Source organism: Canis lupus, chromosome 21, assembly GCF_048164855.1.
Source record: "Canis lupus baileyi chromosome 21, mCanLup2.hap1, whole genome shotgun sequence".
NCBI lineage: Eukaryota > Metazoa > Chordata > Mammalia > Carnivora > Canidae > Canis > Canis lupus.
In genome coordinates, this window is record NC_132858.1 from 24,025,421 (window position 1) to 24,051,390 (window position 25,970).

At 39.0% G+C, this 25,970-nt stretch overlaps 1 protein-coding gene across 2 annotated transcripts in view; it reads left to right on the forward strand.

The window, feature by feature from the left end:
* Nucleotides 1-25,970, forward strand: part of TRIM44 (tripartite motif containing 44) — a 108,627-nt gene that overhangs the window by 18,988 nt on the left and 63,669 nt on the right. For both annotated transcript variants that reach the window (XM_072791130.1, XM_072791129.1), the window contains exons 2-3: nucleotides 2,252-2,329; nucleotides 25,654-25,893. In XM_072791130.1, the coding sequence (XP_072647231.1) occupies nucleotides 2,252-2,329; nucleotides 25,654-25,893 (318 nt within the window). The remainder of the gene's footprint in view (nucleotides 1-2,251; nucleotides 2,330-25,653; nucleotides 25,894-25,970) is intronic.

Below are 25,970 nucleotides of genomic sequence, written 5' to 3' on the forward strand. Positions count from 1 at the left end.
TGTCTGATCATCTCATAAAAGCAGGATTGTGTCTGGCAAACTTAACCCTTTTTTAGGTACTTCGGGTCTCACCCACTCTCTGGTATGTGACCTCTGGATTCCTTTTCCCAGCTGTCTGCGGTGAGATCACAGAGATTAAAGATTTAAATTGGTGATGAAATTTGAAGACTTGTAAACCATCATTTTGAAACTACAAATTATTAAGAATATTATTTAGAACCCAACCCCAGCTAGAGTGGGAATGTCAACTACACTGTATATAGAGACACATCTGAAGCAGCTACCAGCCTAGTCATTTTATACCAAGCTTTTACTGAATAGATTTGGGAGAAAAAAGGACTTAGAAAATAAGACTGAGCCTGTGGTCTATTTTAATATACATAAACTGGTCTTAGTAATAATTTCCTGTTTTAGAGGAGTTGAAATTGGTTCTGCAAATTTGGAAAATATTACTGATTTTGAGACCAATTTTGAGTAACATATTTGTGGTGTTTGTTGATATTGTACCTCTTGATTATCCATTCCTCCATAAAATGACAGTCCTTTTACTTCCTCATGCTTCCTTTTCATCACTGAGAAGATGTGGGTAGTGAGTCCACACAGGAGTTGAGATAAGAGAATAAACTAATTTATGTGATTTTGGAGTGTGCTACACATGTGTATTGTAATTAGGTCATTCATGTCTTTTTTTTTAAGATTTTATTTTATTTATTCATGAGAGACACAGAGAGAGAGAGGCAGAGACATAGGCAGAGGGAGAATCAGGCTCCCCGCTGGGAGCCCGATGTGGGACTCCATCCCAGGACCCCGGGGTCATGACCTGGGGTGAAGGCAGATGCTCAGTCACTGAGCTACCCAGGGATCCCTAGGTCATTTATGTCTTAAGATTGTATATTTGTTCAACAGACTATTTCAAACCCTTCTTTATGCTGGGCACAAATACAGAGATAGAAGCCATAGTTCTTACCCTTAAGGAGTTTAAAACATCATGAGGCAGATAGACAATAATAAAAATTCTAATGAATCTGTTACATTTACCATGTTCCAGGACCTTTTCTGAGCACCATAATGTATATTGTTAGTTCATTTAATTTTACTATAACCTTATGAAGTAAGTAGTGTTATTAGCTTCATATTACACATAAATAAAAGCATAGAGAGACTAAATGACTTTCCTAAGGTCACACAACTAGTGATAGAGTTGGGACTTGAATCCAGGCTGTGTGGCTCTAGAGTCTATTCCCTAAATCTTTGTTGACGATACAGTAATTACTAGCTCTATATATTTTTGGAGGACTTGAAATGTGATTTAAGTTAAATTGGGCTGTGTATGTGAAATACACACTAGATTTCAAAGACTTAGTATGAAAAAATGTATCAGCTATCTCGTTGAAATCACGTTGTAGTGATAATATATTGGATATACTGAGTTAAGTACAATCTATTGGAATTAATTTCACTTTATTTTCGTGGCCATTAGAACACTTAAAACTATATACGTGGCTTGCATTTGTGGTTTACATTTTTCTTGGACTGTGCTACTCTAAATTGTTACAGTGCAGTAATAATAATAGGCATTTATTGAGCACTTACAAGGCGCCACATATTGGGCAATGCCTTGACACTGTTCCAGTTAAGCCTCAAAATAACCCTACTTATTATCCACATTTTATAGAAGGGGCATGAGGTTTTGAGAAAGTCAGTAATTTACCCGAGATTCATCAACTAGTTATGGCAGACCCCAAATTTGAAACTTTTTATGTCTGACTCAAAAACCTGTATTCAACCATCCTACTGTAATATCATTTCCAATTAAATCTTGAAGCATTTTCTTTGTTTTTATTTCTGTAAGAATATTTAATACTGCATATTTCTGTATTTGGTATGTAGAAGTTCAAAATAAAAATCACTATGTCATAAAATGGACATCCTAGATCAAAACCTCTTTTTCAGAGCCTCAGCCCTCAGTGAACATTGGCACAGTTGAAGATGAAACAGTGAGTCAGCCTGTACAAATTGCATTTAATTTTCATTCCAATAATTCTCTCAGGTCACTGGGCAATTTATATCCCAACCCTCTTTGTCCAATAGAGAGAGGAAGAGGGGCAATGCAAGCTTTTCTTATTCATCTGGTTTTCTTGGCTAATAAGAAAAAATGGTTTTCCATTTCATTGTCCCATGAAATATACTGTCTGTGTTTGAGAGAGCAACAAAATGCTTTCTAATGACCCCTTACTTTTCTTTCTTTTAGAGCAAAGACTCTGGCGGACTGAAGGCGGCTATGATAGAGTTGGTGGAAAGGTTAAAGTTCAAGAGCTCAGATCCAAAAGTACGTATTGTTTTGGAATTGATTGGGGGTTGGTACTCCAATTACGTCTTTCTCCTTGAGCTAAGTTCTAGGGATGTTAATGATCATCTATCTGAGCATTGCATTGAGATCTAATTAAGCCTGCCTATCAGAAGCAGTGTTCTAATATGCCTAGAGATAAGTCATCTGTTTTTTCCCTTCTCTATTTTATGATTTACAACGTATAACCATTAATTGTTTTCCCTGAATTGCATTTTTAATCTTCCTTTAACGGGCCTTTGAGATAACTGTCCTCTGTGTCCATTAAACCCAGCCAAAGGCATCTAAGGTACTGATCAGCTTAATGCTGGAGACTGGAACAGGCTCCAGACCCATCCAGTTGGTGTTCAGCACTAGTGTCTTGTCTCTCTCTTACTTAGAGGAACCAGCTGCCACTGCAAATGCTTTTATCCTCATGACCTGGAGTCTGGTCTGGGAAATGGTTTCAGCTTCCCAGTTTTCTTTGCAAGATGTTGAGAGCTAGAAGATTGATATTCTGGGAGACTCCATTACCAGGGTGGGGGTGGACTGGGAACTGAACATGCCGGAGGGATTATGACTAACACAGCCTCCCTTCTCCTACCCAGAGACTTACTGTGGCACTACTTGGTATTGGTGCCAACTGGCTCTGCCTGAAAGTCAAAGCCTCTTGAAAATAAATAGGGATAGGAGCACAATTTTGTTTGACTTTTTCTATGCACCCCCCTTCTTATTTTGAATATTTTTTTTTTTTTAAGAGTTCTTCATATGGGGAAAAGACTAGCATTTCTTGAGTACCCACTGAGAGAGCCAGGACACTGTGCTAGGAGCCTTATATATCATTTGAACAAAATGTGGTAAAATACACATAATGAAATTTACCACTTCAACTATTTTTCAGTATATAGGTTAGTGGCATTAACTATTCACATTTCTGTCCAACCATTCCCACCACCATTCCATTTCCAGAACTTTAGTCATTCTAAACTGAAACTCTGCCCATTAAACACTAACTTCTTTCTCCCCTTTGCTCTTATGTACTTGTGATTTTTGCAACAACTTGGTAAAGTAGCTTATTCCCATTTTATTGATAAGGACACTGAGGCTTAGAGAGGTAGGGTTATTTGCCCCAAATCTAGTATAATTTAGAGCTGGGATCCAAATTGACTCCATTGCCTGTGCTCTTTCTTTTATGTCATGCTGCAAACCAAGCACTGAGGTTCATCTCCTTTCTACCATCTAATTACCTTGCACCCTGATTTTCTGATCTGAAGCACTATTAGGCAGAGCCACAGATAATAACAGCTTTTCAAAAGGTGGCTACAGTCTCCAATCTACAAAATATCTTTCTCTCCATATAGCTTTGAAAGTATTGGGAGGTTGGTAATATCTCTAGTCTTCTGGTGTATTTAGGGCTGCAGAGACAGAGAATATCTTGATAGAAAAACAATTGTGGTAAACTTTATCAATTTTCTTAGCTCCAAGTAGAAAGCCCCCCTGGTATAAGTAGTTTTCCTTTAGTGAAGATGAAGTAATTAATAAGGATTACTGAAAGTTTTTTGTTTGTTTTTGTTTTTTTACTGAGTTTTTCTGGTTTCTGGGGCAACAGCTATCCTGAAGGAGACAACTGTATTTTCTGTTTCTGCCACACCCACATGCTTGTAGGCAGTGAAGAGCAAGAGGATGTATACAGATTACACTGAGTGGCTTCTGTGAATGATGATAATACAGGTAAAGTGCTTTGGGGTCCTTTGTGAATGCATGGAGTGCTTCTAATAGGAAACTTGCCAGAGGTGAAATAATTGAATGGTCCCTTGAGAACAACTCATGGAAGCCTCAGGATTTTCCCATGATGCATCATGAGCTAAAGGATGTTTGTTAGGACTAGACTTGATCTCAGATATATACATTCACACTCACCTCTTTTATCTTCTCTTTATTTTGTCCTGGATTATTTCCACCATTCTACTTTATTTTCAGGCCTTTTTCTGGTCTGCCATATGCATATACTGTTTAAAGATGGAGCCAGCTTGAAGAAGGACCAATGTAATTGCAGAATGACTGCCAATCACAAACAGGGAGAGAGGGTGGTGGAAAATGGGATACTATATATATATATAATTTTTGCAACAAATAAATAGTTGTCTCCCAAGAGAAGTTTTTAGTCTGTTCTGCTTTCCCTTAGAACCCCACCATCCCTTTTTTAAGTTGGCCTATTTAAGAAAGGCAGAATCTGTCAGGCTTTATGACCTGTCGTTTCCTGGCACAGGAGCTTTTCATAGAAGCACTGATTTGAGTCATGGAGCACTGAGCACTATCTCTGCCTCACTTCTTCTAGAATTCCCTAAAGCATCACAAAGCTTCATTAGTCCAGACACTGAAATCTGTTGGGGACTGAGTTAATTTTTACCTCTGAGTTTTGTCAGAGAGGAGTGTGGATCAGATTAACCATTTTTAAAAATTATAAAATAATATATGCTTAAAGATTAAAAAATACAGCTATCCATGAAGGAAAAGTCAAATATATTTTCCCCAAGCTAACCACTATTAAAGTTTGATATTTAACCTTCTAGACATTTTTCCATGTGGAAATATACTTCTAAGAATTTTTACAAGAATTACACTATACCTGTGGTTTTATTACACAGAATATCTTGGACATTCTTCTGTGTCAATAATGTAGACTTAATTCTTCTTAATGAGAAGCCACATTTTGTCCAAAATATTTGTCAGATGCCTTTTTTCTTTCAGACTAGTGGTTCTTAACCTTAATGTTCGTAAAAATCACCTAGAGGACTTATAAACTACAGAGTGCTGGGCACATCCCCACAGTTGCTGATTCAGTGGTTCTGGGGTGACTAGAGGCCATGCTGATCCTGGTGATTTTCCTTCCCTCTTATTTTGATTTTTTTTTTTTTCATTCCTTTTAGCAAATGGCCAGAAGAGCCCTTGTAAATAAGTCCAAGTGATTTTAACTTTAAAAAAAAAAAAAAAAAGGGCAAGAGATCCATAAAAATCCAGGCTTAGAAAACAAATAAATTTGAGCTGAGGTAGCAAAGGAGTAGGAGAGAAGAAAGGGAGGTAGCCTGAGGCTGTTTGAGAGGGCAGGGTTCCTGTAAAGTGCCATGTCCAGCAGAGAAACAGCGAGGCCTGAAAAAGGGAGAGTTCTGGTTAGGATTTATGAGGACAATCAAGACTCATGCCATGGGACAGGAGTGGGCTGAGTTCTAACACCAGAGGAACAGTAGGAGACACAAAATCTCAGCTACTAAGGGTGAGCCTGAGGACAAGAATCAGAGCCGGTGGTGGTTGGGAAATAAGGCAACCAGATTAAGTTGCCTGCATGCGTGTTGCTATAGTGGGCCCTGGTTTAAAGGATCCATATGTCCAGGGTTCTAGAACTTTGTACATAACGGAGAGAGTATTTTTTAATAACAAACAATTTCCAGTTTAATTGAAAGTCTTTTTTTTTTTTTTAAAGATTTTATTTATTTATTTGACAGAGAGAACACAAGTAGGCAGAGCAGGAGGCAGAGGCAGAGGGAGAAGCAGGCTTCCTGCTGAGCAGAGAGCCTGATGGCGGGGCTCCATCCCAGGAGCCTAGAATCATGACCTGAGCCAAAGGCAGACACTTAACCAACTGAGCCATCCAGGCACCCGAAAGTAGTCTTAAATAATAAGGCATCCCAATATGTTTGATATGATCCAGTTTGCAAACATATTTTTTACAGTCATACTTTTTGGAAACATTTATTGCACAAAGCACAGTTTTTGTCTATACATTTCTTATATTTATGCTAAACTGTAGGGAAATGAAAAGATGTAGAGTTAAACAGGTGTGTGTGTGTGTGTGCGCGCGCGTGCACACGCGGGCGCATGTCTATGTCCATACCTGGATTTTTAAGAAATTAAAGGCATTCTGAGTTCTTTACAGCTCTCCTGTGAAGTGACTATGCAGTTATCTTTCATAGAATACCCAGAGGAAACTGAAGCTCAGAAAACACATTGATTTTCTTCCCCCTGCCCAGCCTCTCAGAAAGCATTGAACCAAAAGCACAACATGCTAAACTCAATCCGGCTAACATCTTACTATGTAGTTAATAACAGCCACTCTCTCTATTAGTATTGATTGCTTTTCTTTCCATCTAACATGCACTGTTCCTTGTTTCCTATGGCTGGTGTGCTTGAAACAAACAGTTAAAAACACAGTTGTGGGGATCCCTGGGTGGCTCAGCGGTTTAGTGCCTGCCTTTGGCTCAGGGCGTGATCCTGGAGTCCCGGGATTGAGTTCCATGTCAGGCTCCCTGCATGGAGCCTGCTTCTCAACCTCTGCCTGTGTCTCTGCCTCTCTCTCTGTGTCTCTCATGAATAAATAAATAAAATCTTTAAAAGCAAACCACAGTTGTGTATCATGAAATTATACTTATCTTACAAGATGTAATTCTCAAGAAAAGTGCATTAAACTCAAGCCAAGTGGCTCCCATTATTCTCTCAGATTAAACATGGGCTCTAATCATACTAACACTGCTTAAAACCTATCAGGTTTTCTGTATTTTTTGCAATCTCTTAACGGTGTTCTTACTAAAGTATAAAACCAAAGAATTGTCTAGCAGCATGAAAGTAAATCTGGGAATTGTCGTCTTATTTTATTTTCATTTAGTATTTATATAGCATTTTATAATTGCAAGAGAACTTTACAGTCCATTTTAGTAGCTAATATCAGTGACATGGAACATAGCCTAGTCCTTCACTATCCTCTGCTAATCAGACTCTTGTTAAAATGATAGGTTTTGGGGCGCCTGGGTGGCTTAGATAAGTGTCTACCTTCGGTTCAGGTCATGATCCCAAGGTTCTGGGAGTAAGCCCCATGTCTCAGGCTCCCCGCTCAGTGAGGAGTCTGCTTCTCCCTCTGCCCCTCCACCTGCTTGGGCACACATGCGCACGCGCGCGCTCTCTCTCTCATTCTCAAATAAAAGAAAATCTTCAAAAAAATCTTTAAAATAATTTTTTTTTAAAGACTCATTTAGAAAATGATAGGTTTTGCATGTACAAAGAGTAATGCATATAAGCAAAACCTAACTTGAATTCTTGTTGTTAGGTTCTCTTATTCACCAGGGTCAGGTCAGGCCTCATGCTGGTCCTTGCTCTGGCCCAAGACAGAAGCATTCACTTGGGCAGTGTTTATGTAGCCAACTGAAGCAAAGTCTTGAGCTGCCTTACTTATCAAGTTGATTCATTCAAAAGTGTTCCTTGGTTGGAAAGTTATTAGAATTATTGACCTATTTCTACACTTTTCATAAGGAATTTGTAAGTAGTAATCTTAAAGGGCATGCATACTATTTTGTGTTCTTTCTGTACCCTCAAGCCTAGGTATTAGGTGATGTAATAGTAATAGATATGCGTGATCTATTACAATAACCCTATGAAAAGAACTATTATTTGTACTGTTTTATGGAGGAACAATCCAAGACTTAGAGGGATTAAAGAGCTTGCTAGTAAGTGACAGGATTAGGACTTCACATTTGTCATACTCCTTGTTCTTCTCCAATGCACAATTATGGAACCCATAGATGAGTAAATATAGATATGTGTGCTGTCATCCTTAGGAGTATGACTCTTCACTGACTATATTTCCCTCACATTCTTCTACCTGCCTTTACTGGACACTGCGGCCCACACCCCCAGGGTTCAGGACTGGAGGATGGCCTTTTCCAACAGAAAACATGGGGAGATGCCAAAGGAGCTGTGATAGCCCAGAGCATTTAGCACTGGCTAAATGAAGAACTGAGGCTGGTGCTTCAGTAGTTTCCCATTAGTGATGGAGGACACCAAATGGGAAAATACCTGTGCTGTTTCAGGCCTGAGCTAGGCTCCGAGACATGGAATCCACTGGGGAGCAAGTGGGACCCCTTTTCAACCCTCTGTAGACACTGGGCAGTAGAAAGAGGAGAAACAAGCTCTTTGCTTTCCTTCACCATCCCCCTGCCTTCATCAAAACAAAATGAAACAAATTCCCTTTGTCCCCGTCCCTCCAATTATAAAAGTAATACATGCTATCTGTAGAAAATTGTGGGAAAAACAGACATATATATATATATGTCCTTCCTTATGAAAAGTGTAGAAATAGGTCAATAATTCTAGTAACTTTCCAGCCAAGGAACACTTATATATATATACATGAAAAAAAAATCTACCTGCAGTTCATAAACTTTGAGTACCTGTTTTCTTTTAATTTAATTTTATTTAAATTCAATTATTAACATATAGTGTATTACTAGTTTCAGAGGTAGAGTTCGGTGATTCATCAATTTTATATAAGTGTTCATTACATCATGTTACCTTCTTTAATGTCTATTACCCAGTTACCCCTTTCCCCCGCCCCCTCCCCTCCAGCAACTCTGTTTCCTGTGATTAAGAGTCTCTTATGGTTTGTCTCCCCCTCTGATTTTATCTTATTTTATTTTTCTCTCTCTTTTCCCCTATGATCCTCTGTTTTGTTTCTTAAATTCTACATATGAGTGAAATCATATAATTGTCTTTCTCTGCCTTATTTCACTTAGCATAATACCTTCTAGTTCCGTCCACAGAAATACCTCTATTTTTAAATGCAGATTCTTGAGCCTCACCCAGAACGTCAATTTGGTAGTTCTGAGACTACTTTTTAAATATATAGCCTGGATGATTCTGATGCAAATGGTCAATATATCACACTTTAAGACATACCTATGAGAAAACTGGTTAATATTCTGGTACTTTACTTTTCAGATGGAGAATTCGTATTTTCTCTCTATTATTCTATGTATGTTTAAGTATATTTACAATTAGATAACTGTATGTATTTGCGTGTGTATACACATGCATACGTAGTTTGTATCTTGCTTTTTTCACTGACTCATCCCTTGTAAACACTTTTATCATTTGAATCCACTTCAGTCTTTGAACTGCAACTTGGAAAACTAAAATCCTGAAGGCCAGTCTGCTGTTATTACCAAATGGAAGTTTTACCCAATATGGCATTTCTATTTTCTTCCTAATAGCATAAGCACATCCAATGAAGTTTGTTTGTTTTTGCAAGACATGCCAATCACAGTCTAAGATGATTCAGATACAGTGGAAACTGAATTAATGCAAAGTCAGACACACAATCATGCAGTCAGCCCCAAGCTGTCCGTTTGATGGCACCTTCCCCCGATGCCCCAGTCAGCATCTCACATGATGAGACTAAATGAATATGTGTAGGGCTCAGTGGGAAGTCTGAGGCTGTCTCTAATACCCCGCTTTCCAGTAGAGGAAGCTGAGGTGCCAGAAGTGTAAGCATTCCTGCTCGAGGTCACCCAAGCAGTAATAGCAGAGTCCAAGCAGATTGATGGTTTTTAGAACTACAGTTCTGCAGTTTTCCCAATAAAGAGAAGTTTTCCATTTGGTGAGGATGTGGAAAAATTGGAAGTGGTATAGTCACTTTGGAAAACAGTGTGGCAGTTCCTCAGAAGGTTAAACATAGAGCTGCCATATAACCCAGCAATTCCATTCTTGGGTACGTACTCAAGAGAAATGAAAACATATGTCCACACAAAGACTGCACCCCGGTATTCATAGCAGCATTATTCATACTACCCAGACTGTGGAAGCAGCCCAGCAGATGACCGGGTAAGAAAAATCTGGTGTATTTGTACAGCAGGACAGTATGTGGCAGGAAGGAAGTGCAGTGTCGATATATACTGCAATAATATATAGGGCCCTCAGAAATGCTCACTGAAAGAGGCCCTTCCCAGAAGACCGAATACTGAGTGATTCCATCTGTGTGGCATGTCCAGAATAGAGCAGATTTCTAGAGCTAGGAGACAGACTCTTTCCCTGGGGCTGAGGGAGATGGAGAAATGGGGTGGGAGTGACTGCTTGGGGTCACAGAATTTCTTTTGATGTGATGAAAATGTTCAAACTGACCCTGGGTTGATTGTGCAACTTTGTGAATCTCCTAAAAACCACTGAATTGTACATTTTAAATGGCTGAATTGTATGATATGGGGATTATATCTCAATAAAGTTGCGGAGAGGAGGTGAGAGAATTTCCATCAGAATCCCTTTTGTTGGGACACCTGGGTGGCTCAGCAGTTGAACATGAGCACCTGCCTTTGGCTGAGGGCATGACCCCCGAGTCCCAGGATCAAGTCCCACATAGGGCTCCCTGCAGGGAGCCTGCTTTTCCCTCTGCTGTGTCTTTGCCTCTCTCTCTGTGTCTCTCATGAATAAATAAATACAATCTTTTTTTTTTTTTTAATAATCACTTTTGTTAGCCCTTCACTTAAAGTTCCTCAAAAGGTTAAACATAGAGTTGTCATATGACCCAGCAATTCCATTCATCAGTGACTAGGCTTTCCCCTTTCTTCTAGAGGGGAATGAGGAGCAGAAACCTGATGTTAGCCTCTGTCAGGGAGAGGCAGTATTCTCCAGTTATTAACAGCATAGGCTCTGGATCAGACTGCACCTGGTCAGATTAACTCCAGTGTAGACTGCTGTTTGATCTCAGGCAGATCCTGTGCTTAATCTCTTCATTTCTCAGATTTTTCTCCTTTTTTTTTTTTTTTTTTTGTGAAAGAGGGGATAATAGTACATACTTCATAGGGTCGTTAGGAAGATTAAATGAGATAATCCATTTAAAGTGCTTACTACAGCATCCTCTACAGGGTGGCTGCTGCTAGCTTTCCCCTAGTCCTAGGATCCACCACCACTGCTTTGAGCAGGAGGCCATGGGTCCGTGGGGGCAGCAATCCCACCCCCACAGTTGAGGAGGCCTTTGGATCCTTGTGGAGAAAAATAAGCCATGTGTTTACAAGTAACTAGGTTCTATACTTTGATCAATTAATATTTCCCAGGATTAGTGTCATTTTAAAGGACCACTGCCACTTCTTTTGAGTGATAATGGCATGCAGATCAATTGAGTTAAATCTCCAGAGTTGGAGCCCATTGGTGTTGCTGCCTGGTTGGCTGGCCATCTCTGGGCTTTGCGTGGCTCGCCTCTCCCGGAGTTAGTTCAGCATAGCTCCATTGCCCATTCAAGTTGAGGCAAATTATATCTGCCTTGGGAGTTTGCAGCTGTGTGTCCATATATTCCCAATAAAAACAAGAAATCAATGCATAGAAGCAATTATGTTCATTGTTGTGGAAGCAGACTCTCTAGTTAGCAAAATTGCCTGGTGCCAAATTAGAAGAAAAATAAATTAAGAGTCACAAAAGAAATTAAGTGTCACGTTTAAGAGACACTTTAGGAGATATGTCCCCACTTTAAACATCACTGAGATTCTTGTTCTCTTCCTACTTCTCCTTCCTGCTTCTCCTGCAGCTTTACCCTTTGGCCATTCTCTTTCTATTGGGCCACCAGAGCTCTTAATTGAAATACTTCAGCTCTAGGCATTTTGAAACTAGGATAGGCATGGTTTCTGAGCTGCCTGGTGGGCTAGAGCATTGTTAGAAAGCAAAGGGATTGACTTTAAATGGCTTAATAAAATTAACACATTGTGATGTCCTTCTCCCCCTGCTCCAACTCCTGTCTGCACTGACAGGAGACTTGATAATATACTCTCTGCCAAAGCTTGAAGGGCTTATTACATGACCAACATGGAGAGGGGAGTGGAGCTGTCATGACTTCCCTAAAGCAGCCACGCTTCATGTTGCCAGTGCAGGATTGTATTTGACATTTAATTTAGGAGCCTGGGTGCCTAGATATAAAACTTTACTGTGATAATAGTGATAAAAGCCACCCAGACTTTTATTTAAGGGCCGCCTCCTCTCCTGTCTCCATTTTTCCCCTTTTCCTGTTAGTCCAGCCTCTCATTTAGCTAGGAAGTAAGACTCAGGTCTGCTCAAGGAAAAAGATGTTTTCCTTGATAACTTAAGGCCAAAGTTACAGAGCACAACTCTCGGTCTACCTCAGATCTATATGTAGATGCTCATATGTGTATATATAAGGTAAATTTTGAGAATCCCATCTCTCCTGACTGCATTTAGCCAAACGTCAAAATCCATCTGTAGCTGTGTAAAAAATGTCCATTCAACCCAGTGATTTAGTTGATGACTATCCTTTGTTGAATGGCTTCTGTTTACTTTTGTGGCCAGCAAAATAGATTCTTTTGATAGCTCCTAATTCAACCTGATTAGCTAGACATAATTTCCGTTTTACAGATGACGAAGCAAGGATTTAAAGGGTTTAAGAATAACTTGTCTAAAGCTAATGATGCCAACTAATTGCCTTTCTATGATTGCCATATAGAATTGTTAGTAGTTGTAGGAAGTTACTTTTACCTATGGAAGATGGGTTGGGAATAGTATACCAATAGAGAATTTGTTCAGACTTTCAGGGAAAAAAACTATTGATTATGACATCCTTTCTTTTACTTCTGAAGTGGAAGAGCACAGATATTAGAGTCAGATGACCAGTCCTCTGGCACTCATCACCTGTCCCTCTTGATTGTCTAAGCCTTTAGTGTCATCCATAAACTAGGACTAATCATACTACATTTTTATTGCTGAGTACCCTGAGAATGGAAACTTTTGAGGAGGAGCTAAGAAATAATGGAGGATGGTTAGTAGCATAGCCTTTGGGGATCCAAAAAGTATTTTAGCAAGGATAATTAACAAGCCCTGTGGTTCTTAGGTAAGCAGATTGTTAGCTGCTCCAGGAGTGTAATAGAGTTTCGGTCTGCAGAAGAGAGACAATATGATAGAAGCAGGTTGTGAGGTTGAGGAGCTGGCTACTTCCAGACTGTGCAAGAGCTGCGGGGCAGAATGGGACCTATCCTTCCTGCACTCTCTGTGCTTTGCCTCAGCATCACTGAAGTTAGACTGTACCTGATTGTATCAAACTAGAAAAGGCAAACATTACTCCTTGACAGCCTGTGGCCATTTACTAAAACTGAAGCAAGGAGCCTCTGTTTGACATCCTTACTCTTCATGCCTAGGATGTGTGAGAAAGTCCTTGCTGGGAAATTAGAATCTACACTCCTAAGGTTGTAGGGTCTTTCTCTAAGAAAACTAATTGGGGGCTCTTTATCTGTGAGAGCTCAGCAGGTACCATATGAAAAAGCACACAATAAATGTTCATAGTTACTGTTATCTGGACCAGCAGAATAGTTCTGCTGATGTTCCTATGTGCCCAGAGAATACTAAGTTCTTTTTATGTATTATTTTGTGTAAACCTCATGAAAATATCGGTGAGAATGACATTATTACCTCTATTTTACAATGAAACTTCCACCTTTCTGAGCTTCAGAAACATCGAATTAGCAGAGTCAGTACTCAAACCTCTTTCTCTACTGCCATAGACCCCACAAAGTTTACCATTTGGTCCTGCTGTGGCAGAGAAGACTGAGCCCTACATCCCTGCCCTTTGCTGAGTGTTCCTGGCAGTGTGCAGTTGTTTGGTTTTGGTAGAATACAAATAACTATGGCTTTGCAAGGAAAGTGTTTTGATAGAGAAGTGGAATGGAGGTGGAGGGGCGAGTCTTGTTTTAAAATTGCTTTAATCTTCAGCAGATAGTATAGGCGTGCTTTGTATATTCAAGTCTAAAAGGCTTAAAAATAGTATAATTTCTGTTTAGTTTCCCCTGAAACTTTCAGTGTTAGTTCCCACCTCCTACTTCTTACAGGATAATTTCTGGAGCTGAAACTGTCTTTCTAGCTTATGCACGGGTTAAAATGGGAGAAAGGGAAGAAAATAAGGTGAAATACAAGTTCTCACTCTTATTCTTCTTACTGGTCTTGAGTGTCTCTGGGGACTCCTCCTCCTACTTTTACATTTCTACAGAGGGGTCACCTAGAATTATTTTTCTGTTTGCTCAGGAACAATGGTACTCAGAAGTTTGTGATTGCTTTCTTTATTGCCACCCCAGGGTCAGGCAAGGAAACAAGCATCTAAAGAGCAAGCAATTGTATCAATTCAAAGTGAGCCTAACATTCGTTCTCTGGTGCATCCAGTTCAGTGCCATGACACTGGGTTCCACATCAAGTTGTCATGGCAATAGAGTCATAGCAGCTGACAGCAGGAACAGGCAGTCGTGGGAGGAGGGGATGCGTGGCAGTGATGCCACAACTATAGAGGCCAGATCTCCATCTCTCATAGTAAGGGCTGGTCTTCAGTCTGCTGTGACCATGTCTCTCTTGGATGACTGGGGGTGCACAGTTGCTGTGTGCTTCATAGCTGATGAGCAGATTCAATTCAATAATTTGTTAGGCTCTTTCCAGTACAAAGCCTTTAGGAAACAGTTCTGAGCCACTAATGCTGTGTGTGTGCGTGCACATGTACACATACATATGTATTCCTATTTGTATTTGGGGGAGGGAAAACCACGAATGGGAGAAGATTCAGAAGAAGCATACTGCAGGTTCATGTACATGAAGCTGTTGAAGAACAAGAGTACTTAGGCCCAAGGACTAAAATTTAGAGTCTCAGGAAGAAGCACTCTGGCAGAAATAGAAGAAGGCTGGAGTATTCTGAATGAAATATGGGGCTCCTACTTGTGTCGAAGGTACAAGCCAAACCAAAGACTATATAAAACAAAGCTAGGATCTAAACACTAAGGAGGAAGTAGGGAGGACCACCCGGAATCTCTTTGGGACTTAGGACTTTATTCAGCAAGTTAGAGTTGCAAGTGAGAGTGGGGGTGGGCTAAAAGGCCCCAGGGTGTGTGTGTGGGGGGGCAGGTAGAGCTAAAATGGAGCATTTGGGTTTAGAGACTGGATAGAGATATTTAATGGAGAGTAGTGGAAGGGAATACAAAGAAGGAGGTTTTCATAGATACGGTGCAGACTTCTTTGGCTACTGTGGTGGAGAGGCCAATGTGGGATGGCTTCCAACAGTTAGAATGTATTGATCTCCATTTTGTACACGAGCCCAAGCAAAGGTGTCTTCATTTCTCTTCCAGGTATTGTCAAGAGACCTGTTCTTGGTGGAGAAAATAAAATTTAGCTCCAGAATTTAGAGCCTGGGTGATTCCTAAACTGTAGTGGTGTTAACAGGGAAGGTGGGAAACAGGACAAGGTCCGAAGGGAAGATATGTAAGAATAATATTGAGGTTAAAAGGCAGCTTATGTAGTCAAACTGAGGGTTCAGACTCTAGCTCTGCCACTTACTCTGTGTATGAATTTGGGCATATTTCTCACCCCCTCTGAACCTTAGTCTCTTCATTTGTAAAATTGAGAGAATAATAATTGTCACCACTTGGTATTATTGTGATGATTAATTGGAGTAACACACATGAAATGCTTACAGCAGTACCTACTATCTGGGCACTCGGAAAAGTTAACAATGAGGAGGAGGAGGAGGGAGAGGACTCAGTTTGAGGCTTAATGGTTCAAGTAATAGAAAAGTATCCAGGCAGAGACACACATCAAAAGGAATTGTGACACTGGAAACCTGGAGAGAAAATCCAGGTGCAGGAGCCATCTCTGTGGCTGCTGGAGTTGAATTGCAAAAGTGAGATGAAATTACTAAGGAGGAAGGCGTGGAGAAAAAGTGGTTTCGGCCCCCAGGATATTTGACAATGTCTGGAGGTGAGTGGTGAAGCTATTGTCTGGTTCCTTGTAGAGGCCAGGGGTGCTGCTGCATATTTCACGTGGGATAGGACTTTCCTCTACACAAAAAGTTACCAGCTGCAAGTATCAATAATGCTGAGGTTGAAAAAATGCTCGTTAGAGGAGTTTTTTTCAATCATAGTCACCTAGAGGAGTGTGTAAAATTGCAGGGATAAAGCCGATAGAAAGCCAGAAAAGTCCAGGGCCACAGAAACCCTGGAAGGAAATTGAAGACTGAGGGGCATCAATCAGTAGTGCTAAAGGCTACAGACCGGTCAGTACTGAGGTTAAATAGAGTTGGTGACTAGTAGACTCTTTACTGGTATTTACGAGACCAGGTTTTATGTGACCTTCTAAATAAGCTTAGTGGTTAAAGGTAGGAGAAAGGGTAACTTCTTGATAGGGCAGCATTGTCAAAAGAAGTAGGTTATTTTATTCTCTTTACACTTAATTTGTGTCACTTTTAGAATTTCTAAGGCAGATTCCTAGTCCCCCCAAAGCTCCTCTTGTTCTGGCAACAGTTGTGAGTAGAGACAAATCCCGATCAGTGAATTATTGCTCTAAGAATGCAAAATTTATGCAGTTGCATCATTTTAGAGATAAAAGGAAAACTGGCTCTTCAGCCTCAGGCTCTGAGAGATTCAGTGATTTGCCCCAAGTAATCAATAGCTGGTTGGTTCCAAAAGACAGGACTAACACTCAGGGCCTCTGACTTATCATTCTGAGTGCTCTCCTCTGTGTGGAGTTGCTTTCCAGTGGTCTGATAGAATTCTCAGGGCCTCAGTTTCCTCTTGAGTAGCAGGATGCCCTATGGAGTGGTTGTCAGAGTACTGGCTGGGACCCGGCTGACCTGAGGTGAATCTTTGCTCCATCACTTACCCTTGCGTAATCACTGTGGGCTTCAGTTTCCCTAACAAAATGAAAATATCATTGCCTACCTGAGAGTTAGATTAGAAACACATACATAATTGCCCCTGGAACACTGCCTACACACAGTAGCTCTTTATATTTTCATTATCATTATTCATAAGGCCCTGTCTTTGTTATAGATTAAAAGACAAGAGAAAGTCCAGTGACAATCAGGCCAAAGTTAGGCATGCCTTCTCTTTTCACCCAGCATTGCTTCTAACTCCGTCTCACTTTTGTGAGAGATGAGCTGTATCATGAGGTTTAGTGCTACTGTAGTTATATAAGGTCCTGAAGCAGATATCCCTCTGACATATTGTAAGGATGTCCATTTCTCATTGATGAGTCTGATATTTCTCTAAAGTAAGTTGCTTCACACTTTGGTCACTGATTGGATCAGCTAGTTAGATCTTTTTAAGAATTTTTCAAGACTAAAATCTGCTCTTCTGCGGAGCCTCAGGATGTCTGAAGCTCCCATAGAAAAACCTTCAAATGACAGGAGCAGCATGTGCTACGTGCTTAGCTATTAGGGAAGCCCTTATTTTAATGGGCTTAAGTAGAAAAGGGTTTTTAATTTTTTTTGATTTATTATAAAAGGGAAATCAGATTAGGAAGGCTTACTCCACCCCATTACCTTCTATAGGCTCCACTTCAGTGGCTATTTAGTTTTCTGTTTTAATTGTATTAACATTAAAAAAATTATTTATTTGATAGAGAAAGCACACGCAAGGGGGGGCAGCAGGCAGAAGGAGAGGGAGAAGCAGCCTCCCCGTAGAAGCCCAAGTAGGGAGCCGGATGTGGGGCTCAGTCTCAAGACCCTGGGATCATGACCTGAGCCAAAGGCAGAGACTTAACTGACTGAGCCACTCAGGCATCCCTATTAACATTTTTTAATAGATATTTTTTTTTACAGCAGCTTTAGATTCAAAATCGAGGAAAAAAAAAAGTTCCCATACATCCTGCCTCCACACACTATCAACATGCCACACCAGAGTGGTAGATAAATTTTTTTACAATCAGTGAACCTGTATTGACTCATCATTATCAGTCAAAGTCCATAGTTTACATTAGAGTTCACTTTTGGTGTTATATATGTATATTCTGTGGGTTTGGGCAACTGTATGTTATCTACTAGTACAGTAGTATACAGAGTATTTTCACTGCCCTAAGAAATCCAGTGTTCACATATTCATCTTTCCTTCCTCCCAGACTTTTTGACATCCACTGATCTTTTTGCTGTCTCCATAGTCTTTCCGGAATATCATATAGTTGGAACCATACAGTGTGTAGGCTTTTCATATTAAATTCTTTAATTTAGTAAGATGTATTTGAGGTTCCTCCATGTCTTTTTATGGCCTGGTAGCTCATTTCTTTTTAGTGTTGAATAATATTTCATTGTGTAAATGTATCACAGTTCATTCATCTGTTCACCTACTTAAAGACATCTTGGCCACTTCTAGGTTTTGGCAGTTATGAGCAAAGCTGCTGTAATACCCATGTGCAGGTTTTTGTGTGGACACAAGTTTTCAGCTCCTTTTGGTAAATACCAAGGAGCATAATTATTGAATCATATGGTAAAAATATGTTTAGTTTTGTAAGAAACTGCCTGTCTTCTAAACGTACATTCTTACCAGCAGTGAATGAGAATTTTTCATGCTCAACATCCTTATCAGCATTTGGTGTTGTCAGTGTTTGGATTTTGGCCATTCTAGTTAACTGTGTAATAGTACTTCATTGATTTAATTTGCATTTCCCTAATGACACATGATGTTGAGCATCCTTCCTATGCTTACTTGCTGTCTGTATATCTTCTTTGGTGAGACATCTATTCAGGTTATTGGCCCATTTTTTAAATTCAAGTCTTTGTTTTATTATTGTATTTTTGGAGTTATTTTGTTAATAGTGCTTTATCAGATATATATTTTGCAGATATATCTGTGGCTACGTCTATAGCTTATCTTCTCTTTTTTTTTTTACGATTTTTATTAATCTGTTTGTTTATTCATTTATTTGAGAAAGAGAGACAGAGATAGCAGCAGGGAGCACAAGCAGGGTGGAGAGGAGAAGCAGGCTCCCTGCTGGGCAGGGGGCTTGACATGGGGCTTGATCCCAGGACACTAGGGTCATAACCACAGCCAAAGGCAGACACTTAGCTGACTAAGCCACCCAGGCACTCCTCTTCTCATTATTTTAACAATGTCTTTCACAGAAGTTTTTAATTTTAGTGAAATCCAGCTTATCAAGTATTTCTTTCATGGATAGTGCCTTTGGAATTTTATTCATTCATTCATTCATCATTTATTTTTAAAGATTTTATTTATTTATACATGAGAGACAGAGAGAGGCAGAGACATAGGCAGAGGAGAAGCGGGCTCCTCAAGGAGAGCCCAATGTGGGACTCGATCCCGGGACTCCAGGACCACTCCCTGAGCTGAAGGCAGATGCTCATCCACTGAGCCACCCAGGTGTCCCTGGAATTATATTTAAATAGTCATCACCATACCCAAGGTCATCTACATTTTCTCCTGTATTATCTTTTAGGAATTTTATAGTTTTGTATTTTACATTTAGGTCTGTGATCCATTTTGAGTTAATTTTGGTGAAAGATGAAAGGTCTGTGGCTAGATTAAATATTTTTGCACTTGGATGTGCAGTTGTTTTAGCACTATTTGTTAAAATAACTCTTTCCATTGCATTGCCCGTGCTCTTTGTTCAAGATCGGTTGGCTCTATTTATATGGGTCTATTTCTAGGCTCTCTATTCTGTTCCATTGATATATTTGTTTGTTCTTTTATCAGTTCCATAGTGTCTTGATTACTCTAGCTTTATAGTAAATATTGAAGTCAGGTAGCATCTTCCAACGTTGTTCTTCTCCTTCAATATTATGTTGACTACTCTGGTTTGGTTTGTTTGTGTGTTTTTTTTTGTTTGTTTTTGTTTTTGTTTTGTTTTGTTTTGTTTTGCCTCTCTATGTAAACTTTGAAGCATTTTATCAATATCCACAAAATAACTTGCTGGGATTTTTATTGGGAGTTGTATTCTACCTATGGATCAAGTTGGGAGAACTGACATTTGACAGTATTTAGCATTCCTATCCATGAACATGGAATATCTTTATATTTATTTAATTCTTCTTTGATTTCTTTCATCAGAATTTTGTAGTTTTCCTTATTCATATTTTCTTAAGTTTATATCTAAGTATGTCATTTTGGGGATGATAATGTAAATGTTATTGTGTTTTTATATTTAAATTTTACTTGTTCATTGCTGGTATATAGGAAAGGAATTGACTTTGGTATATGAATGCTGTCTGGCAACCTTGCTATAATTGCTTATTACTTCCAGGAGTTTTTTTTGTCAATTCTTCCAGATTTTCTACACAGACAACCATGTTACTCATGAACAAAGACAGCTTTATTTCTACCTTCCCAGTCTGTAAACGTTTTATTTCCATGTTTTATTTTACTAGCAAGGACATCCAGTATGATGTTGAAAAAGAGTTGTAAGAGGAGAGACATCCTTGCCTTGTTCCTGATCTTAGCAGGAAAACTAGATTTTCCATTATTATTTTTTAAAAATATTTTATTTTTAAACAATCTCTGCATCCAACGTGGGGCTCAAACTCACAATTCCAAGATCAGAAGTCACATGTTCTACCTAGGATTAGGCTGGCCAGGCAACCCTATAGTTTCTCATTATTAAGTATGATATTAGCTGTAGATTGTTTGTAGATTTTTTTTATGAAGTTAAGAAAGTTTTCCTCTATTCCTAGTTTGTTGAGACTTTTTATCATAAATGGATCTTAGACTTTATCAAGTGATTCTTCTGCATTTATTATGATAATGTGATTTTTCTTCTTTAGCCTGTTGACGTGATAGGTTATATGAACTGATTTTCAAATGTTGAACCAGCCTTGCATACCTGGGATAAATCCTGCTTGGTCGTGGTGTGTAATTTTTTGTATACATTGTTGGATTTGATTAGCTAATATCTTACTGAGGATTTAACTTTCTCTTTGAGTTTCATTTCTTTTTAAAAATTACCATTCAAGAAAAAAATAAGTGTTACACATTATTCTAGTGGATTGAAAGTGGAACAAAGAAAAATACTCTTAATCCCATCACTCAGAGGTAACCACTCTCCAACATTTTGGTGTGTTTCTTACAGTCTTTTTTATAATAGAAATATTTATAGCAGCAACAGTAAATATCATTATTACTTCTTTGACTGGATACAGACGTAGAAACCTCCTGGTGCTGTATTTACACAGTAGGGTAATGAAAGGAGGTAAAGAGGATACATGTGACTGCTTTTGTCTGAGTTTTCTGATGAAGATGAGAAAAATGATTTAAGGAAGAGATTAACTGCTCACTTTAATAACCTCTACTCTTCTCAACACCTCCATTGTAAAATCCAAGCAATTGAGGCTTCTAACCAGGTTGTCAGGAAAATATTTGACCGCACTCAGAATATTAGTAATAGAATGTACTTCATAGTTCATGTCTGCTGTGTTTCTAGGCTGCTGTGTAATTTCCCAAGCCTTAGGAATGAGCATTGGTTTTATTCACAAATATTGGCTATTCTCATATACAAAAAATACTGAAAGAGGACTTTGTCCTCGTTGTTAAAGAAGCTCTTCCCTCACTTGCCCTCACTGGAGCCTGATAGAGATTTGGAAAGCACTGTCTTGGAGCAAAATGCCAGAATAAATACTAGAGGCTATACAGAAACCTCAACTTTGAGATTCCCCACCTGAAAGTTTCCATGGACACTGGCATGCTGAGAAGGCACTGTGCTGGTGGGAGTGAAGACAGCTTGTAGCATCTGAAAATATTCCATTTCTTGCTTTTTTTTTGGTCTATTTTAGAAGAGTGGCCATTCAGAAGAGGGAGGAGTAAAAGTGGACTTCTTGACCTTTTGGGGCGGTATTTAGCAGTCTTCACAAACTATTTCATTCAGTTCACACTTTTTAAGGTCATTTTTGGAGTAGGCTCCTTTAAACTTACTTGCAGGAAATTTGGCTAGTAGAACAACTATTTCTGAACTCTTCTGTCAGTGTAGACTCAGAGCTTTTCTTTTGTGTAGCTTCCTGCTTGTGACCTGTTCCATCTTTCTCAGTTCATGTCAGCAACACTTTTCTGGAACAAATCTTTCTTAACCTATGATGCTTTCTAGCTAGTATTTTTTTAATACGCTACCTGTAATAGAAAACTAAATAAACCTTGGTTTCCTACAACAGTTAGCTAGGAGCTAATGGCTTGCAACCCGTGTCAAGCACACTGAATAGTGGTGTTTTTAAGTATAAGCTCTTAATTCAAGGTTTTATGTGTTTAATTATGTGTAAAGTGCCAGTCTGTTTGCCTCCTGAGTCCAGCCTGGCTTGAAAATATTAACTACAAGAGCATATATAAAATAGCATGGGATGAAACTTAACTCTTCAGATGTGCATCCTTTATCCCAAGATTCACTTGGGGAGAATAATATCTCAGTAGGGATAATAACAGAGCTGCCTGTTAACCAAGGAAACATCTCAATTAAGAAGTTTGAAGAACCTGAAGGAGGCAGAAAGGGATCCTAACAGGCAATATGTTGTAGCACAAAGTATACTGGACTGGACGAAAGGAAAGCTGATTTTGAAACTTGATTATTACTGCACCTGTGTGTGTGTGTGTGTGGCCTATAAAATGAGGAGGTTGGACTCAGCTCTCATGAGAACAATCAGATCTTCACTAGTTAGTTATGACTGTTCACAAGTAAGCCACCAAATTTTTCAGTTCTCTTTTTCAATGCTCAAATTACAATGCTTTATTTAAGTAATAATGTAGCTCTTCACCCTCATGCAACTATAACAAAGACATATCAACTAGTTTATAATCTAGGACTTTAAAGTTTTAACAATTTAGGGGCCAGTTGACCAAAGGGAAGATACTCCTATTATGGTTTCATTTGTGTAGACGACCCAGGTATCTCGGGAGATTTAGCTGAAGACCACTACCAGTGCCCTAGGAATTACTTCAAGGAGGAGGGGGAGATTTTTCTTTTAACCAGAGTAGTTCTACTTTCAGTTCTGTTTTGCTTTATGGTTCTACATTAAGATTTTGTATGGGTTAAGGGAAGTTCTGTGGCTCTAAAAAAACTTACCAATTACTAGTAGATCGTATAAAAAAGGAACCTTTTATATTGCTAGTTTCATTGTTCTGTGATAACACCCAGCCTTCTCTTCTCTGCATAGGTAAAATTTTCTTTTTACTAACACTGTTTGTAATATAGTCAGGAGTATGAGACTGTCACTTTCACTTTTGGGGAGCTCTAGGATAGAGGCTGAAGAAATTCTAAGAAACCTACACAGAAATTATATCAGTGGCTCTCAGGTAGCAGGTGCGGACAGAGAGGGTCTGGTGCTCTTGGAGAACAAGTTTAAAGCAGAATGGGGTTTTGATGGCAAGGAGGTGAAATGACACTTGAAAAGGAAACTTGAAAGCTGTTTCATTCCTGCCTGCCATTGGTAGGAGTTCTTTCTCCAGAGTACTCAGCCTAACCACATGCCAGGTCCCCCAGGGAGTCCCTCCTTTGGCCTCTGAATTTAATGGATGCTATGACCCAGAAATTTGTTCTTACCATTTTGAACTAGGTTGGAGAATACCTGTGTGCTGATTAGTAGAGAACAGGGGTAAAAAGGATAAAAGTTTTATGAACTTGTTTATTCTGCCTTCAGTTCTTATTTGTGATGTGATCTAAAATAAAGGTTGAGAAACCTATGTAAAACAATGGGAAATAGAGAATTTGATTTTTTTTTAACCCATGATTTAGTCACCTGCTGTAGTCTGGCCACGCTTTCCTGACTGATATCAACTTCTGACTTGAGCCACATGGGTATGTGAAGGTTAGTAAAACAGGTTGCAAGTCAGTTTTTATTGTGTTCTCCATTTTTAGTCACTTGCAACTGTTTAAAACGTTTCTTAGGCATTCAGAAAAGTTCATCTCTTAACTAAAACTTCCTAAGTTTAGTCTCTAAGAGAAGGTCTTAGGTCTTGTAAGACCTAATTTATTTCAGTGTTTGAGATCCATTCATAAAAGGTCATCATAAATCATAACAGCCTTGAAATAAACACACTAAAAATAAAGAGGAATTACATAAATAAACACAAATCACAGTTCTTAATCTGATACAGAATTTGCAGGGACATTAATAACATTTAACACTCCCCCTCCCCTTTTCTTTAGCACCAAGGAGAGTACCTGCAGAGAGTCTAATGAATTCCTGAGGGCTTATGTCGCTTAGTCACTTGATGTGTGAACAGAGACCGTTCCTACAGGTCTTATTTTGCATGGACGTTCTTATGGCAGTGTTACAAAAGCTGCTTAAGGTATCAAGCGTCTTTGAATTTTTAAGAGGCTAATTCAAAAAGGCCCCATCTTCCCCTCTTCTTTAGACTTTCTCTTCCTCAGTCTTCTTTTTAGGTTTTTCCAATTTGGCTTTCCTTGCTAGAGACTGTTAGAGTTAATCCAGAGCACCAGACGGGGAGCCAGGAAGATTGGTGTCCCTTGCGTCTTCTACAGATACTCTGCACCTGCGACTGTTCCCTTACCTGGAAATAAAAGAGACTTACCTAGGTGACAGCTACTTTCTCTTTCCACTCTAAAATTCTCTCTTGGCCGTTCTCCTTCTGTCCATTGCTCTAACTTTTCCCAATTCCCTACCATAGTTATTTACCATGCAGAGTTGTTTGAAAATACTCCTAAAATATACATCGGTGTGAGGAAACATCAGTAAGTGTAAGATACAGAGTTTAGAAGTTCTTATTTTGGTAGTTTCTCACTTTGTTTACCTTACGTCCCAGCCAAATACAGCCTGCAGCCATATTTTATTTGATCTGCTCAGTGGTTTCTACAAAATAAATGAATAATATATTTTTATTCATAGAATAAACATTTTAAGGCATTACATGATCTAATATCTAATATTGGTGAAGGTATAAAGAAATTCCTACTTTCACACATTGTGGGAATGTAATTGGTATATCTTTTTCAGATGGCAGTTTGGCTGTATCAGTCAATATTTTTAGAGTATATATAAATTGACTCAGTGACTCCAGAAGTCTCTAAAAATACTCATACACAAATATTAAGAGATATCCAAGGATGTTCATTACTGTGGTGTTTGTAATAGCAAAAATTTGGAAATATCCTGTATTTCCATTAAGAAGGGAAATATTTAATAGGTAGGTTTATCTTTTTATTTATATATATGAATATTCATATTTATGTTATATCCACATCATATAAACATTGAAAATAATATAATGAATGAAGTTGATCTGTATGTCCTAACATATTTTAAGTGGAAAAGCAAGACCCAAAACCTTATGTTCATTGTGACCCATTTATATAAAAACAACATAACTCGTCTATATGTATATATATAGTGTAGAACTATATAGAAAAATGGTTGGAAGGATATACACCAAATTATTAATAGTAATTACTCTCCAAAGAGAAAAAATGATATCCAGATGGAGAGAGAAGAGTAATTTCATTTTTCACAATTTACACTTACCTATTGTTAAAAACCAATCATGTATTACCAGTGTAAAAATGAATGAAAGGAAGAACACAAAGGGAAAGATAAGGGATTACTTCCTAAAGACTAAAAAAGGGGAAAAGGATTACCAAGAAATTCATAAAAAATCTTAGGGGAACATTGTTTAGAGGATATTCCCCAAACTTCAGGACCATGTAGGAACCATAGTTGGCTTATGTTTTGGCCAGGGCTTCCTAGCACTTACAGTAGCAGCTCTACCCTTCTATTTCTTTGTATGTCCAACTTTTTATTCTTACTTGTCTGTGTTCTGCAGGTAACCCGGGACCAGATGAAGGTGTTTATACAGCAGGAATTTAAGAAAGTTCAGAAAGTGATTGCTGATGAGGAGCAAAAGGCCCTTCATCTAGTGGACATCCAGGAAGCAATGGCCACCGCTCATGTGACTGAGATACTGGCAGACATCCAGTCCCACATGGACAGGTTGATGACTCAGATGGCCCAAGCCAAGGAACAACTTGATACCTCTAATGAATCAGCTGAGCCAAAGGCAGAGGTAAAGGAGAACATCTACAATTATTAGTAGCAGGAGAAATAGGAGGAAACCTACTGCTGTGTTTGTTAGCTCTGGAA